Source organism: Glycine soja, chromosome 4 (assembly GCF_004193775.1).
Source record: "Glycine soja cultivar W05 chromosome 4, ASM419377v2, whole genome shotgun sequence".
In the NCBI taxonomy this organism is placed as follows: Eukaryota; Viridiplantae; Streptophyta; class Magnoliopsida; order Fabales; family Fabaceae; genus Glycine; species Glycine soja.
In genome coordinates this window covers 34,927,867-34,942,076 of record NC_041005.1, presented here as the reverse complement: position 1 = coordinate 34,942,076, position 14,210 = coordinate 34,927,867, and the positions used below count along the sequence as shown (strand labels likewise).

Below are 14,210 nucleotides of genomic sequence, written 5' to 3'. Positions count from 1 at the left end.
ACATTAGGAAATGAAGGATCAGCGTTGAACATTTTCTCTGTTCTTCTTCACAATAAGGCACACACACAAAAAAAAATCTAACACAAAACCCCAACCCTTCTTCCACAACGAATCACACACGCTTTCGAGTTCAAATGACGATAAGTGTTTGCTGCCCTTTTTGTTTTGGTTTAAATTAGCAACTCCAACTCATCACCTTTCATGCGTTTTGGTTTTTAGTAAATAAATTTCATCAATGATTTTTTTATTTAATTACTTTTTTTCCTTTAATTTATTTTTGGGGGTTAATTTGATCTTTTATTAATTTAAAGGTTTAATTTAATTAGATAATGTATTTTTTTTATACATCAATGTAATTTTATTTTTTTAAAAATGAGTTCAATTTGTTTGAATTTTTCTTGCTCAAGAATTTTTTTAAGATATGATTAATCAATTTTGTTGATAAGTATTTGTTATCGAAAAATCTGACATATAAAAGTGAAAATAGACTAAGTCGAACTAAATTTGAGCTTAACTTTTATTAAAAGTATATGGTTTAATTCTGGTCAAACATAAAATATTTTTTTAAGAGACATTTATCGAGTCTACAAGTTTATTTAGGGTGTGTTTGGATGAGGAAATTTTAAATTCTAAAGAATTTTAAATTCTGAGAATTTCAAATATTTCAATTTAAATTCCTTCATTTCTAAAATTTTGTGTTTGGATAAAAAATTAGATTTCTTCATTTTAAAAATACCCACATTCGAAACCCAGATTCGTAATCTCCGCATCGGAGGCCGAATCCCAATCAATCTCCAAACTCCTCCCTTCCCTCGTTTCCTCTGCTCAGTCCCTCGCCTGTCCTTCCATCTCCAACTTTCCCGTCGCCGCCGTCGAACTCGGCACCTCCGGTCACATCTTCGTGGGCGTGAACATGGAGTTCCCAAGCCTCCCCTTCCACCACACCATCCACGCTGAACAGTTCCTCCTCACCAACATGGCCAACAACGTCGAGACCCACCTCGACTCCTTCGCCGTCTCCGCCGCCCCCTGCGGCCATTGCCGCCAGTTCCTTCAAGAACTCCGCGACGCCCCCGACATCCAAATCCTCATCACCTCCCATAAAAACCCTCACTTCAGCCCTCTCTCCCACTTCCTCTTCCACCACTTCGGCCCCCACGACCTTTTCCCCAAAACCGTCCCTCTCCTCTTGGAGCCTCGTCACAACGCTCTCTCTCTTCCCCAAAACGATCATTTCAACGTTCTTGCAAAAGAATTTGAAATTCTTTCATAAAATGAAAGAATTTGAAATGCTAATATTTAAGTTAACTAAAATTCCTGATCAAAATACTTAAATTTCATTTTCTTTTCAAATTTTTATCCAAACATCTTATTTAATTGAAAAGTAATTAAAATCCTTTAAAAAATTAAATTATCCTATTAAATTTCTCCATCCAAACATACTCTTAAGGGATTAGTATGTGATCATTTTTAATACTAAAATAAAGGTAAAAATATGTTTCTTATACAATCAAATCTAACTTATTTATATGATATAAAATATTTTAAGATTTTATATAACATTCATGATAACTTATCTAAAGATACAGTATTTTACCATGAACCATTTAAAGAAGACACACATTTATTTTTCAATAAACTTAATTATAAGTTTTAGAATATGCTTAATGTTTAAAAAGAGATATAAATGTATGATTTTAATGTATTATAATAAATTTAATATAATAATACCAATAACACATATTTTATTAATATTTTTTAAATAGGTTGGTTTGTTGGGCCCAAGAGATTTATTTAATGGCAAATCACATGACATGTTTAACTAAATAAACTTTGATTAAAGTTTTAATTTGGTCAATTTTTTCAAAAAGTTTGGTTTAGCATGAGTCTTATCAAGCTATGTAACATATTTTTATTCCTACTAGTCAACCACCAAAACTAATTCTAAATAAAATTAAATTAAACTCATTTTAAAAAATAAAAGATGTAATTGAATTTTTTAAAAGGAAAATATCAAATCAAACTATTTCAAAAACATACAACCTAATTTAACTTTTAAATAATAACAACATCAAATTGAATTATTTTTTTTAAAATTTCAACCTTATTTTTTTTGTCAAGTTTAATGTTTTTATGAATTTAATTTTTTTATATCTTTTTGTCAGTTATATATATATATATATAATTCTAATTTTTAGATATTAATATCTATAAATTAGAATTAAAAAATAGAAACGTGAAAATAAATCTTAAATAAATGAAATAATGGAAACCAAATTTATTTAGTCCTCCTATGGTTAAAGTTTCCTCCTCGAAAACAGAAAAAATCATAAATCATGATAAAAAAGAAAAAACACACAAATACATTTATTTTTTGGTTTTGTCATTTGTGTGTATTTAGTTGGAAAACAGGGGTGAATAAAATTAATTTTATAAAGAGCATAATTAATTTTAAAAGAAGGAAAACCTTTTATTTTTATATTGCATAAATTTAAGTTTAGATATAGAATTCATAAAGTTGTTGTAATTTACATTTAAGATGCTAACGAGATTAACTTCTAGTAAAAATCTATTCCAAAACAAAAGCTGGTAAATTTGTTCTCACTTATTCAATATTCTCATAGATTTCTTCATATAATTACATACAAAGTATATGTTCCTTAATTCATCTTGTTGGTTGGCAACAAGTGACATTACCCAAGAGATACGGTGGTCTTGGTTTGCAAATGACTAGGGATAATATTAACATTGCTATAATAAACTACCAGCTTCACAAGGGATATGGTGATCTTTTCGCCCATTATTTGCAAATGACTAGGGATAATATTAACATTGCTATATTTGTAGGACTTGCGTGACGCAATAATCCAAGGATTACATCCTAAATATCAAACCGATAAAGGAGTAAAAGAGCTCGTTTAATTTTTTAAAAAAAGGTATTTTTTTTAAAAACTATTTTATGAATTTTCTAATTTTTTTCCTTAAAAAACTGTTATTTTTTCTTTTTCTAAAAAACATTTTTTTAAAAAAACTAAAATTACATTTTTAAAAAAGAAAAGCAAATTGCTAATGTAGTGAGGTAAAACGACGTCGCTGGTGTCCATGGCTGAGACGGCGTGTTTTGAGCAACATCGTTGAAAGGAGTAGTATTTGTGAAGTGTAATAGAGACTGAGAGAGAAAGGGGGGAAATGGGTATGTGATGAGAGTGAGATTGGCGTCGTTCTTCACTGGGGCTGCCGCGGCGTCGTTTCTGGGGCTCTACACCCTCCACAAGGATTACAAGGTCGCGCACCAATCCTTTACTCAACAGGTACACAACAATTTTCCTTCCTTTTTTTTTATTATTCTTATTTTGCTTTTTCCGAAAGATTTATGTTTTGTTTAGTGTTTTTGTTACCCTAATCATGTCATTTGCGACAGACATTAATTGAAAGAATTTGTAGGTGGTAATAAATTAGATTACCATTTTGGATTTTTTGTTAGAAAGACGGGTAAAACTGATATGATATGATGATTGTTCAGATGAATATATTAGAAATGCCAATAATACATGTAAGAATGCTTCAATTGATTGTGGCTTCTGTTTGCCTCGTAAATATGGTCCCTTGTTGTTGCTATGTTGATGTCTTCTGCAATGGTTATAGTAGTGCTGTGTTGTGGCTTCTTTTTAAAAGCTATTCTACTGATCCAGAGCTAGAAAATGGTGGGAAGATGACCTTTTCTGCTTGTTATCGTTTAGATGTGCATATTTCGTCTTTTGATTGATGGAGTGAGGACTGTGCAGAGGGAGGCAGACTGCATATCCCGATCTTGCTTTTGATTGAATGGAAAGGTGAGGAGGCAAAACTTGGAAGGGAGGGATTATGGTTTGCCTCCTTGTTTTTCCTCCTCTCCCATCCTAACTTCTGAACTTTAAGCGATAAAAATCCCTCCCCCTTCCAACCAAACAGTGGTATGAATGAGTTGGAGGAGACATTCTCTACATGGTTGAATTTGTGTTTTAGTCTTTTAGACTCCAATCTAGGATAATCTTCTGTTTAATTGGTGTGTGGAGTTTGAATATTTGAGAGAGGCAGTCATGGTATGCTGTTGATATTCTCTCTCATGCAGAATGGGTGATAGAATACAAGTCCAAAATATTTGGAAGTCATTGCCTGGTGCAGTAATAACCCAAGTCTTACTTGTTAACAGCAACTATGTTGAGCCAATAATAGGATTAATACTTGTAATACCTGCATATATTTTATTTATTTTGTGCTTTCTTTTAGTTAGTTTGTTCAATAGGAAGATTGGTCTTGCTGTTGGCAGGTTTTTTATATGATTTTTTTATTATCAGCCAAACAAAAAACATGATTGATGGGTTACAAGGGGTACCCTACCCAAAAACATCTTACTAAGAAGATATTCAGCTTCAAGCATAAATCCCTAAGGATACTTCTCTTCAAACTACATATAAGAAATTAAACCCAGCACAATTTGCAATAACAAGTTTCCCCGGCAAAACATATCTACTGTAACCTGGCTAATCAGCCTTTAACATCAATGTATACCTGGTTTGAATGTATTCCGCCAATCAATCCCTTCGCACAGCTATTCCTTTATTGCAACAGTGTTGTTTTAATATCTATGTAGTGTCTCAAAATCACCGACCTGCTTAACTCGTAGAAAACCAGAGAAGCAAAACCTCCCCAACGTCGAACCGTTTACAGCTACCTGATGTTCCTCCAAATTATGTCAATTCTGTTTCAGACCTTCTAGCATATATCAGACGTCAAAGCCTCAACACTTATCCCTTTTCAATTTCACTTAACACATCGCTGTCAAACAAAGCATTGGCAATGTATAGCAGTCATACAAAGAGTAAGGAAATTGTTTCCCTTACATGCCAACCAGAGCCACGACCTTAGCTTAACCAATTCCCACACTTTATCCTTATCCATGACTGCATTGTTAAAGATAATTTTATTTCTTTTTGTAACCAAATGGTCCAGATAACAGCGAACCACATCACTTTCCACTTTGTATTAGCTTCCTCTTGAGTCCTAACCTTGACCTATTCCTCCCTAGCCTTTTTAAAATATTATTATGGTCTCATAAAATTCTTTCTCTTTATCTTGATTCCTAAATCTGCAAATAAATATTTCTCCTTGTTTTGTTCTCTGCAAGACCTCCTCAACTTCTCTAGCTCATTTCCGTTAATTTGGATCCACTGTTCTCCTATCTTACCTTCTTGGATATATGCAAACTGGTTTTATTAATAGTGACTTAGTCTTGTTTGTTGGACAAATAGAATGGGCAAAATTTTCTTTTGTGGTGCTTGTAAGGGACTTTCAAATTGAGCGGAGGATGAATCTGATTGTTATATTCTATTCCTTGGCTTATGACTTATGAGTGTTAAATGCAATGCTTTAGTTGTTGTACTCAATATAGTTTTGAAGGCATGTGTAAATTTTTCTTGAATGAGGAATTCAACGAGATCTGTAGACTAGCATCATAATTTGTTGGTGTCTCCAAATGAATGCCTCTTATCTCAGTTTAAAATTTATGTTCATTGTTAAATTAAGAAAATGCAGTTGGTTTTCTTTTCTAATTGTTCATACGGGGGCGAAATATGTATTGCTGCCATGTTTTTGGGAATTTTCTATTTCAATCTTTAATCCAAATTATGTCTGCCCACAGAATATTGTTCAATGCTATTTGGAGATAGTACATTTGTCATACTTTTGTAGTAATTCCTTGCATATTAGCAATCATCTCCTCCCTCCATCCTTTTCTTGCACTAGAAAGGATTGAGTTGCCAGAGTTGGTTTTGTTTGAAAATTTGAAAATTGGTATTGTAACTTTTACAACCCGTGTGCTCACTTGATGAATTAACTTTCCTTGCTTTTCCAGATGAATGACCTCCACAAATCGCTGGAAGGTCGAATTTCTTCCTTGGAAAAACTGAAACAAACGGAAACGTCTGAACAGGTTGAAGCAACTGAATAAGAGTTCAGACCGAAGCATCCATTGTGGAAAAAAAATTGATTCAATGTACTTACTATGAAAAGTAACTTTTTGGTTTGTTTTCCTGATGAATAAGTTCAATTTGACTCATTTTATGGCACCTCATCTGACTGAACTTTTTCGTCTAAAAGAGTACAGATCAGTTGTGTCACCAAATGTAGTTTGGATTATTATTTTGGCCAAGAGATTTTAGCTTTCACCGCAGTTATACACGGTAATTAATGAATATTTGAGTGACATTTTTTTCCCTTTTTAAAATGTGTTTTCTTTTTTAATAAAACATTTAAATTCTATTTACGACACATAACTTGAAAATAAAATTATTTTCTACATAACATAAGAATATTAAGTGTAAGGGTTTAATTTTGAGTAAACCATAATTTTTAATGCCTAAATTTGTAACGCACTATTTTGATGGGTCTTAAATTTTAAAAAGAATATATTGAAAGTACATTTCGTTATTTATGTTGGTCTAAAAAGATATGTCTATTAGTAAAAACATCATTTGAAGTGTTGATTTGGTGTCACATAAAACTAGTTCTTGTATTTTTTTTATAAGAAACAACTTATAGTGTTGTTATCACTTGTTTCTTATAAAACAAAAAATATAAAGAATCGGGTAGTATTTTTCTTAGTTATACCCTTGTGGCATCGTGATAAACTCAATAGTGATTTCGAAATAGTTTATCTATAAAAACTAAGAATGAGTTATTCAATATTTTTTAATAAAGTGTTTTAACTTTTTATTATTATCATATATTATACCTTCAAAAAGAAATTCATATTTTATACTCAAGAATTAGATGATAAAAAAATTTAGGATCTTGCTAATTTCATAAAAAAATTGTATTGAATATTACATTAAAAGTGCATTAGAAATTATGGCAAAAAGATATTAAAAACACTTTTGAAAAAAAAATCATTTTTAATTCGTTAACCAACGTGTATTTGCCAAAAGTTTATGTTAAGAAATTTATAGGTTTTACTTTTCAATAAACTTTATTCTTTCTCAAGAATTTAACAACGGAAATAAATTCATATCTTACACTTTCTGAATAAAATAAATCATTTTCTTATCATTTAAAATTTAGGAAATTTTGCCTAATAAATTCACGCTTTTATGTCTGCAATATATAAACCTTCGTAGTAACAATTTTAAAGCATTTGTTTACATTTTGAATGTTTGCCAAAACTTGTTTTGTTATTTTATTTTGTAGGTTGAAATATAACTTTGATTTTCCTATTTTGTTCAATTTATAATTATGATCTACTACAATCTTAAAATAAAGACATTTAGTCTTCAATTTTTGAATATCAGTAATTTTATTTCAATCCTCACTACCAGAGTTTAACTTAAATTTATAATAAATAAATATTTGTTATTTATTTTATTTACTTTTTGTGTATACTATAGAATTCTAACTAAATTTTATGATAAATAAATATTTTGGGACGTATTAATTATATTATAATTAAATTTTATAATAAATAAATATTTTTAAACATATAAATTTTATTTTAAATTTGTGATAAATAATTTATATTGTGATTCAAAGTTATTTTTAACTATTGATAATTTTTTTAATGAAACATTTAACTTCAATTTAAAAATAAAGATGAAAAGAATAAATTGATAGACATAAAATGTTAAGAAAAATTCTTGAAAATATTTTTTTTCCAGAACTCCTAAAACTTATCTCGTTTAATAATAACTCTTAAAAACACTCATGCAAAAAAGTTATTCAAATCTACAACTATTATATTAAAAATATCTAATTTTTTGTACACTTTTTATTAGACATTTTTTTCTGTGATTTTCATTAAGTAATTACTGATTACCACATAATACTACTCTCATATTTTATTTAACTTCGTTTCTTTCTTTTACTTCCACTTTTTTTAAAAAAAAAATATAGAGACACATAATATCTCCCTTTTCTCCTAGTTTATATATAGAGAAGAAAAATAAAATAACTAACCTGATAATTACGGCTTAAAGCTACATGTACACTACACACCAACCTCCAAATATGACTTTAGAATAATTCGAATGCATGGAAGAATCCAATGAAATAAGTCCAAGGAAAATGAGCCCATTTCAACTCTTATGTTGAATTAACTGAATGAGACAACTAACATCACTGGCGACCAGACCATGTCTTATCACAATTAAGAATGCTGTTAGGTGCACTCAGCATTATTGCTAGTGCACCCAGCACTAACCACGAAAAGACAGAAATACCCCTTGTTGATCCGTAAGGGAAGAAATTATTAACAGCAGTTTTGCCATTTTTAAAGAATATTGGATGCACCAGCAGTAATGCTGGGTGCACCTACTCGTTCTTCGGCCAGGACCAAATTACTTAACACCACCTATGATAATAGCTTAGGACTAAACAGGAATATATAGGATCACTGGATATGATTACAGGTCCATATCACATATCTTACAACATAATATTACGATATCAACAAGCTACACGTCTGTCCAATACACCCACGGATGGTACACGATAGGGCTATGCTCTATAATTGTATATTGTTGTTTTAATAAACAATCAGATAAATAACATTAACAAAAACTAGTCATTTTCAAACAGATTTAAAGGGGCCAGAATGAGAAGAGAGATGCTGAGAGCTTATTAATCTATTCCCTGCTCCAGGCATTTGACCTCACCAGTTCAGCTCCCAAGATTGCCATTCACAGTCAACTCTGCCTCAGCCTTCTTGCTTATCTGATCACTGTTCACTTTTGTTCCTTCTATTATCCCAACTTCAAATTGACGAGTACTTCTGACTTCTTTATTCACTCCTTCCACTTCAACCGTTTTGTCTGCGGTAGTGCATGTTTCTGATTTCTCTGGCACCCCAGTTCTGCGATATTCTTTTGTCTCTTCCTGTGGTTGCTCAATCTTTTCTTCATCCTTTCTCAGAAAAACTTCAGAGGCCTCAGTTCCTTTGTCATCAACTTTATCTTTCAATGCAGGTAGTTCTCCATCAGCAGCATTGGATTTTTCCTCTTCAATAGGTACCTCAACATATTCTCCAGCTTTAGCTTCTCCAGAATGAGTGGATTTGTTGACATCTGTATCTTCCACACTCTTGCCATCTTGATTTTCCATTACAACATCCTTTTCCTTCTCTATATCATTATCATCCTTAGTGGTGTCATCAACTTCTTGCATTTCTGCTTCCTTTGTCTCCTCTTCTTTTTCTTCCTGGGAAGTTTCCTTTTGTGAAGCTGACGATCTTTTAGTACGTTTCTTTGGGGGCTCGCTTTCTGTTGGAGGAGTTGCCTTTGCCTTCTCACTGATTCTTGTAGATCTTCTTGGGGTCTCACCAGTGCCCCAGTCAAATTCTGATACAGCTGGACCACCAGGGTGTGCTTTCAAATATTTTTCCAGCTGTTTCCTGTTATTGATCTCCTCTCCTGTTGGTGCAGTGAACACAATCTCATTTTTCTTTGGGGTACCAGCTTTCTTTGGGATGAACTGCAATGAAATACAGTATATGATTTGTGAATCATCTTACAGGAAAAAGCAAGCAACAAAACAGCAATCATAACCTAATAACATATACAAGATTTTGGTTATTGACTTCTTAAAGTAGACCGTAAAGTTTAGAATAAAGCTCTATTCACTACTTTCACACTATTACACTTTATAGCCCTTAGTATGATACTCTTGCAAATAGAAAGTTACAGTAACATCTAAAGATAGAAAGAGCAAAAACCTCCTGAGAAAATTATTGTTTTCTGCTCATATATATGTTCATAAGATACTAAAACCACATTTTAGTGACTTCCATGGTTTTACAGAACTTGATCCCTGACTCTTCGTTTAAATGTTCAGTTTCACCGAATTATATAGAACAAAAAAGAAAAGAAAAGATGATAAAACTACATTTCAAACATATGCCACTTAGGTTGTATATTATATGTCGACATACACCCACATCTCTTTATCTTTCAATTTCCAAATCATTAAAGTAATATCTTGCCTTTACAGGGGCAGAGTCATTCTTCCATGTGAACTCTGAATTGGTGCTTAGTCAAGCATCATTGGCTCTAATAAACTAGCAGTCTTTATAATTATACTACAGGAAATGACATGCATGGAACCAAATTAACCCTGTCAACTCAGAAGGCTTATCTTTCCCTCTTTAAGCTTTCATTCAGGCAATACTTGGGAAAGGCGAAAGTCCATGAAATGGTGTAGGAACTAATTTTACTACAGATATATAGGGATAAACCACAATTATAAATGTCAGAAACCACTAAAAACACTGCAAAATTTTAAGGGTCTGCAAAAACCTGCCAGCCCAAAGGCCCCAAAACTCAGATTGGATGTCCTCTCCTATCTTTCCATCCTTTTATCATTTGCTTCAACCCCTTTTCCCTTCCTACCCTCCTTGCCATGTATGCAAGGTTATACAACCCAAATCCCTCCTATCCCTAACTCAGTATAATAGTGCATAACTGCATGAAAAAAAAAATCAAGATATGAAGATATTTAAGGCTACCATGACCATGAAACCAAAAAAAAAAAAGATATGCACATATGGACTGCATATGAAGTTACAAACTATTACCTGAATTGCAGTATTTGATAATTAATAAACATTATGAATGACAAATTCGGTTGCATCAAGGCACTAAAATGCCAATGATTTCTCACAATTTTTCTAACCTCTGTCACTTTTTTATTTTTCAACCTCTTTAGAGAAAACGGACTAGGGAAAGGTTCTGACAAATAAAACAAGCCATACTCTGAGAAGAATGTCAATTTGTAAAAGCTATATTGGAAAAAATTGAAAGATACTAGCAGCTTGGAGCAAGGTTGCTAAATTGTGATCCTACATACAATAAGGAGAGGGATGGAAACTTGTAACTCAGCAATTGTAACTATGATCATAAGATTCCACGTTCCCCTACCTAAAATACTAGTAGATAATACACATTTTTCTATTACGACTATTCTTTAATTCATTATATTGTATGCTTTTTTACTTTATTATATTCTATGTTATGTTTTACATATGTAAATCGATGGAGGAGTGCTGGGAGGTCAGTGGCAGCAAGAGGGAGGTGACAGCGGCTGTCCGGCAATGGTGCAAACGGATGAGCAGCTGCAAGACACCATGATTTTCGCCACAAATGGCAGCGGGAGGGCCAGGCGCTCCAAAAACAAGTGCCTCAAGAGCTGTGGGGGGCTGTTCCACTCCGCCACCCTGTGATCTCAGTGCAACTGACAACTATTTAAACCCGACCCATTTTTCTGTTTCTACTTGCAGGTGACTGCTGATCCCACGATTGAGCAAGGAATATTGCGATGCCACTGAGATCCCACTCCGTCACAATCTGCAGCATAGAAGGGGGCTCCTAACGTATAAGATCGTGAGATTATACGATCTAAATCGTGATATTAACAACAGCAGCTTGGAGTCCAACCTCACCAACTTAAAAGAGCAGATCTAAAGTAGCACACACCTTTCAAAATATTTTCAGCACAACAGAATAATGCAATGTATTTAAAACAACTATTGTGATTTCATGAGAGATCAATTCTACAAAAAAATCAGATAATCAGTTCAGTATAATAGAGGTAGTAGAACATCATATAAAAATAACGTTAAGAACAGGGGCAGGCAGGGGTGCTGATCCCCCTACTTCAGGCTTTACATACATACATATATGGTCTGCTGTGTTTATAACTGGTTGATCTAGTTTATGCACAGCCAACTTGAACTGTGACACTTTTTTATTGAATTAGCAAGATTGGCTTGCATCCCATATTGGTCTTTTACTCTTTTATGCAGTTTGTATATGTTGTTCATGAGAGTTAATGAAGATTAGTGAAACTTAATGAGAACAAATAAAAACAGCTATCGTAGTAAATCTATAAATGTGACTTCAACTAAACATATTATAAAATATATATTAGTTATTATTACACACACACTACAGTAAATATTTTTATAAAAGTGAACATTTATTAAATAATTATTTGTTAAAAATCAAATATTTATATTGCAAAACAAGAAAAAAAATTCCACCCCCCTCCATCCCTCATTAAGCATAAAATGATTCTAGACACTTTCCAAATTTCTGTAGTGTTTCTTCTTTTCTCCTCTTTTGAAAAAGCATCTAGGAAAACATAAAATGATGACTTTATTCAAGCAATTCAACCTAAACATTTTTCAGTTTTCTAAAAAGCTGTTCTACACATTCATTTATCATTATGAACAAGGAATTTATTTGGCAATTGATACACACTATGAATGTTTGTGGAGGGTAAAACAAACAACAAAGCCCATCCTGCTAGAAAATACAAATAATTATCCTGTTATATAACACCTACAGCAGCTAATATGCAGGCAGCCATATTCAAGCAATTTTAATGCAATAAACACATACGCTAGAACAAGAACAATCCAGCAAAGCAATAACCCCTTTTTACTGGATTTAAAAAAAAATACAAAACTAAAGTAAGCCAAAATATGTGAATGTAAAATTTCAATATAAAGCGCATCAGTCCTACATGGCCTGAAAAATTGAGCAGTCCTAATTAAAAGTCAAACAGTGCGGAAAGAAAAGCAGCACTATCTACCAACTTCGCAAATAAATCAAAACCCTAACAGACACTTGATACTCGTTAGTAGATAATTTTTCTGGATGCATTTCGTGCGAATTTCAAAGCACATGCATTCAACATGACACAATTCGACACAGACTAGCGAAATCCACAAAAGCCCTAATTCATCTTATGCTGGGAATCGCGTGGTTGAGACCAAATATCGCGAGAAAAAAAAGGTCCACATCCACGCCAAAGCAAGAAGGGTGACACGACAAAACCAACGAATTACGGTAATTTAAGCAGGGAATTTCAACAAAACGAACTGGTCAAAGCGAAACAGTGCAAAAAAAAAAAAACGCAGAAAAGGAGAAACAGAAGAAACAGTGGCAAACCTGCTTCTTCCAACCTGGTGGAGCAGGCAGCTCCAAAGAGAAAGTTTCCTCGCTCGCGCCACTCTCCTTCTCCACCGAGCTCGCCATTTTTCACCTGCAAAATTCAGCAAGAGAAATTTCCCCTTATTTGTAACATAAAAAAAAATAGAAGAAAATGATAAAACATGAACGCGGAGAGGGAAATTTTAAAAGGAACAGAAAAAACTAACTGCTTTTGTTGTTATGTGTTTTTATTGATTCTGGTGTTTCTATGAAATTGGGAATTGTAATGCTTGGTTTCGGTGTTTGAGGTTCTGAGGAGGAGAAAGAATAATAGAGTAATTAAGAGGAAGCGGGCTTCAGAGTTGGGACACGTTGCGGAACCACCAGAAAAAAATGTGAAGAAGCAGTTCAGGTCGATTCGATTTGTGTGTTAGGCACTTAGCGTCAAGGTGCTCTATCCTGCTGCCACCTGTCCCCTCTTCTTATTTTTTTCTTTATTTTTGTTTTTGTTTTACACTTTTACTGCATTATTTTTTTTTATTTCTTGATTTTCTAGTACTACTTGCTTCTTAACTTGTATCCTGCCACCTCTCCCTTTTTCTGATTATTTCTCTATTTCTAGTATTATTTTTTTAACCTGTATAGATAATTCTTTATATAATTAAAACTTATAATAAATTGAATCATTTATAATATTAAATTTTATCTTAATTAAGATTTATGACAAGTAAATATATAAATTATATTTCATTTATAATAAATAATTTAAACTATAAGATTATTTTTAACATTTAGGGTTTAAAAAATACTAAAATTTAATTTAGAAATGAACCTAAAAGATATAAAAAATGAGGATAGTTAATAATTTAAGATAGATGAAAGAAAATAAAATTTGGTTAAATGTGGTATGGGGTATCATAGTTGTAATATTCTTAAATTCTCTCTCTTTTTATATTTTTTTTTGCTTTGACTTATGTCATAAGCTTAAATATAATATTTTTTTAGTTTCTTAAATTTGAAATATTTTATATTCTGGTCTTTTAATTAATTTTTTTTAGTCATTCAAATTTGTAAAATATTCTTTTTTTAGTCCTTCAACATAATTTTGGATTTTGAAATAGTATGCTTTGGTGGTATCATGTGAAGATTATAGTCGTTGGGTTAGTGTTATGTCCTAAGATCAAACTTCACAAAGTCATTTCAATCTTCATTCTGATGTAGCGCATTATATCTTCTCAAGGACAATACTTAGCT

At 32.3% G+C, this 14,210-nt stretch overlaps 3 protein-coding genes across 3 annotated transcripts; 2 read left to right on the top strand and 1 right to left on the bottom strand.

Annotated features, from left to right (window-relative positions):
- Positions 1 to 745: 745 nt before the first annotated feature.
- LOC114410762 (cytidine deaminase 1-like) lies at positions 746 to 1,273 on the top strand (the record flags this gene model as incomplete). Its single annotated transcript, XM_028374692.1, has 1 exon — positions 746 to 1,273. A coding segment is annotated over one exon (528 nt), but the record flags the coding sequence as incomplete, so codon positions are not given.
- Positions 1,274 to 2,726: 1,453 nt separating this feature from the next.
- LOC114410761 lies at positions 2,727 to 6,265 on the top strand. The gene is made up of 3 exons (XM_028374691.1): positions 2,727 to 2,843; positions 3,177 to 3,311; positions 5,894 to 6,265. The coding sequence occupies exons 1-3, from the start codon at positions 2,727 to 2,729 to the stop codon at positions 5,987 to 5,989; spliced, it is 348 nt and encodes a 115-aa protein (XP_028230492.1). The 3' UTR covers positions 5,990 to 6,265.
- A 2,135-nt stretch (positions 6,266 to 8,400) lies between these two features.
- Positions 8,401 to 13,380, bottom strand: LOC114409615 (methyl-CpG-binding domain-containing protein 11-like). Its single transcript, XM_028373120.1, has 3 exons — positions 13,184 to 13,380; positions 12,975 to 13,068; positions 8,401 to 9,498 (listed from the first exon to the last, which is right to left on the bottom strand). The coding sequence occupies exons 2-3, from the start codon at positions 13,059 to 13,061 to the stop codon at positions 8,689 to 8,691; spliced, it is 897 nt and encodes a 298-aa protein (XP_028228921.1). The 5' UTR covers positions 13,062 to 13,068; positions 13,184 to 13,380; the 3' UTR covers positions 8,401 to 8,688.
- Positions 13,381 to 14,210: the final 830 nt, after the last annotated feature.

Bases quoted from the DNA above. Each gene is read 5' to 3' on its own strand.
- LOC114410761 (XM_028374691.1), top strand. From the start codon at position 2,727: ATGACTAGGGATAATATTAACATTGCTATAATAAACTACCAGCTTCAC. The intron at 2,844-3,176 runs GTAGGACTTGCG...AGAGACTGAGAG, and splicing joins ATATTAACATTGCTATATTT to AGAAAGGGGGGAAATGGGTA. The intron at 3,312-5,893 runs GTACACAACAAT...TTGCTTTTCCAG, and splicing joins ACCAATCCTTTACTCAACAG to ATGAATGACCTCCACAAATC.
- LOC114409615 (XM_028373120.1), bottom strand. From the start codon at position 13,061: ATGGCGAGCTCGGTGGAGAAGGAGAGTGGCGCGAGCGAGGAAACTTTC. The intron at 9,499-12,974 runs GTTTGCCACTGT...ATTTCATTGCAG, and splicing joins CACCAGGTTGGAAGAAGCAG to TTCATCCCAAAGAAAGCTGG.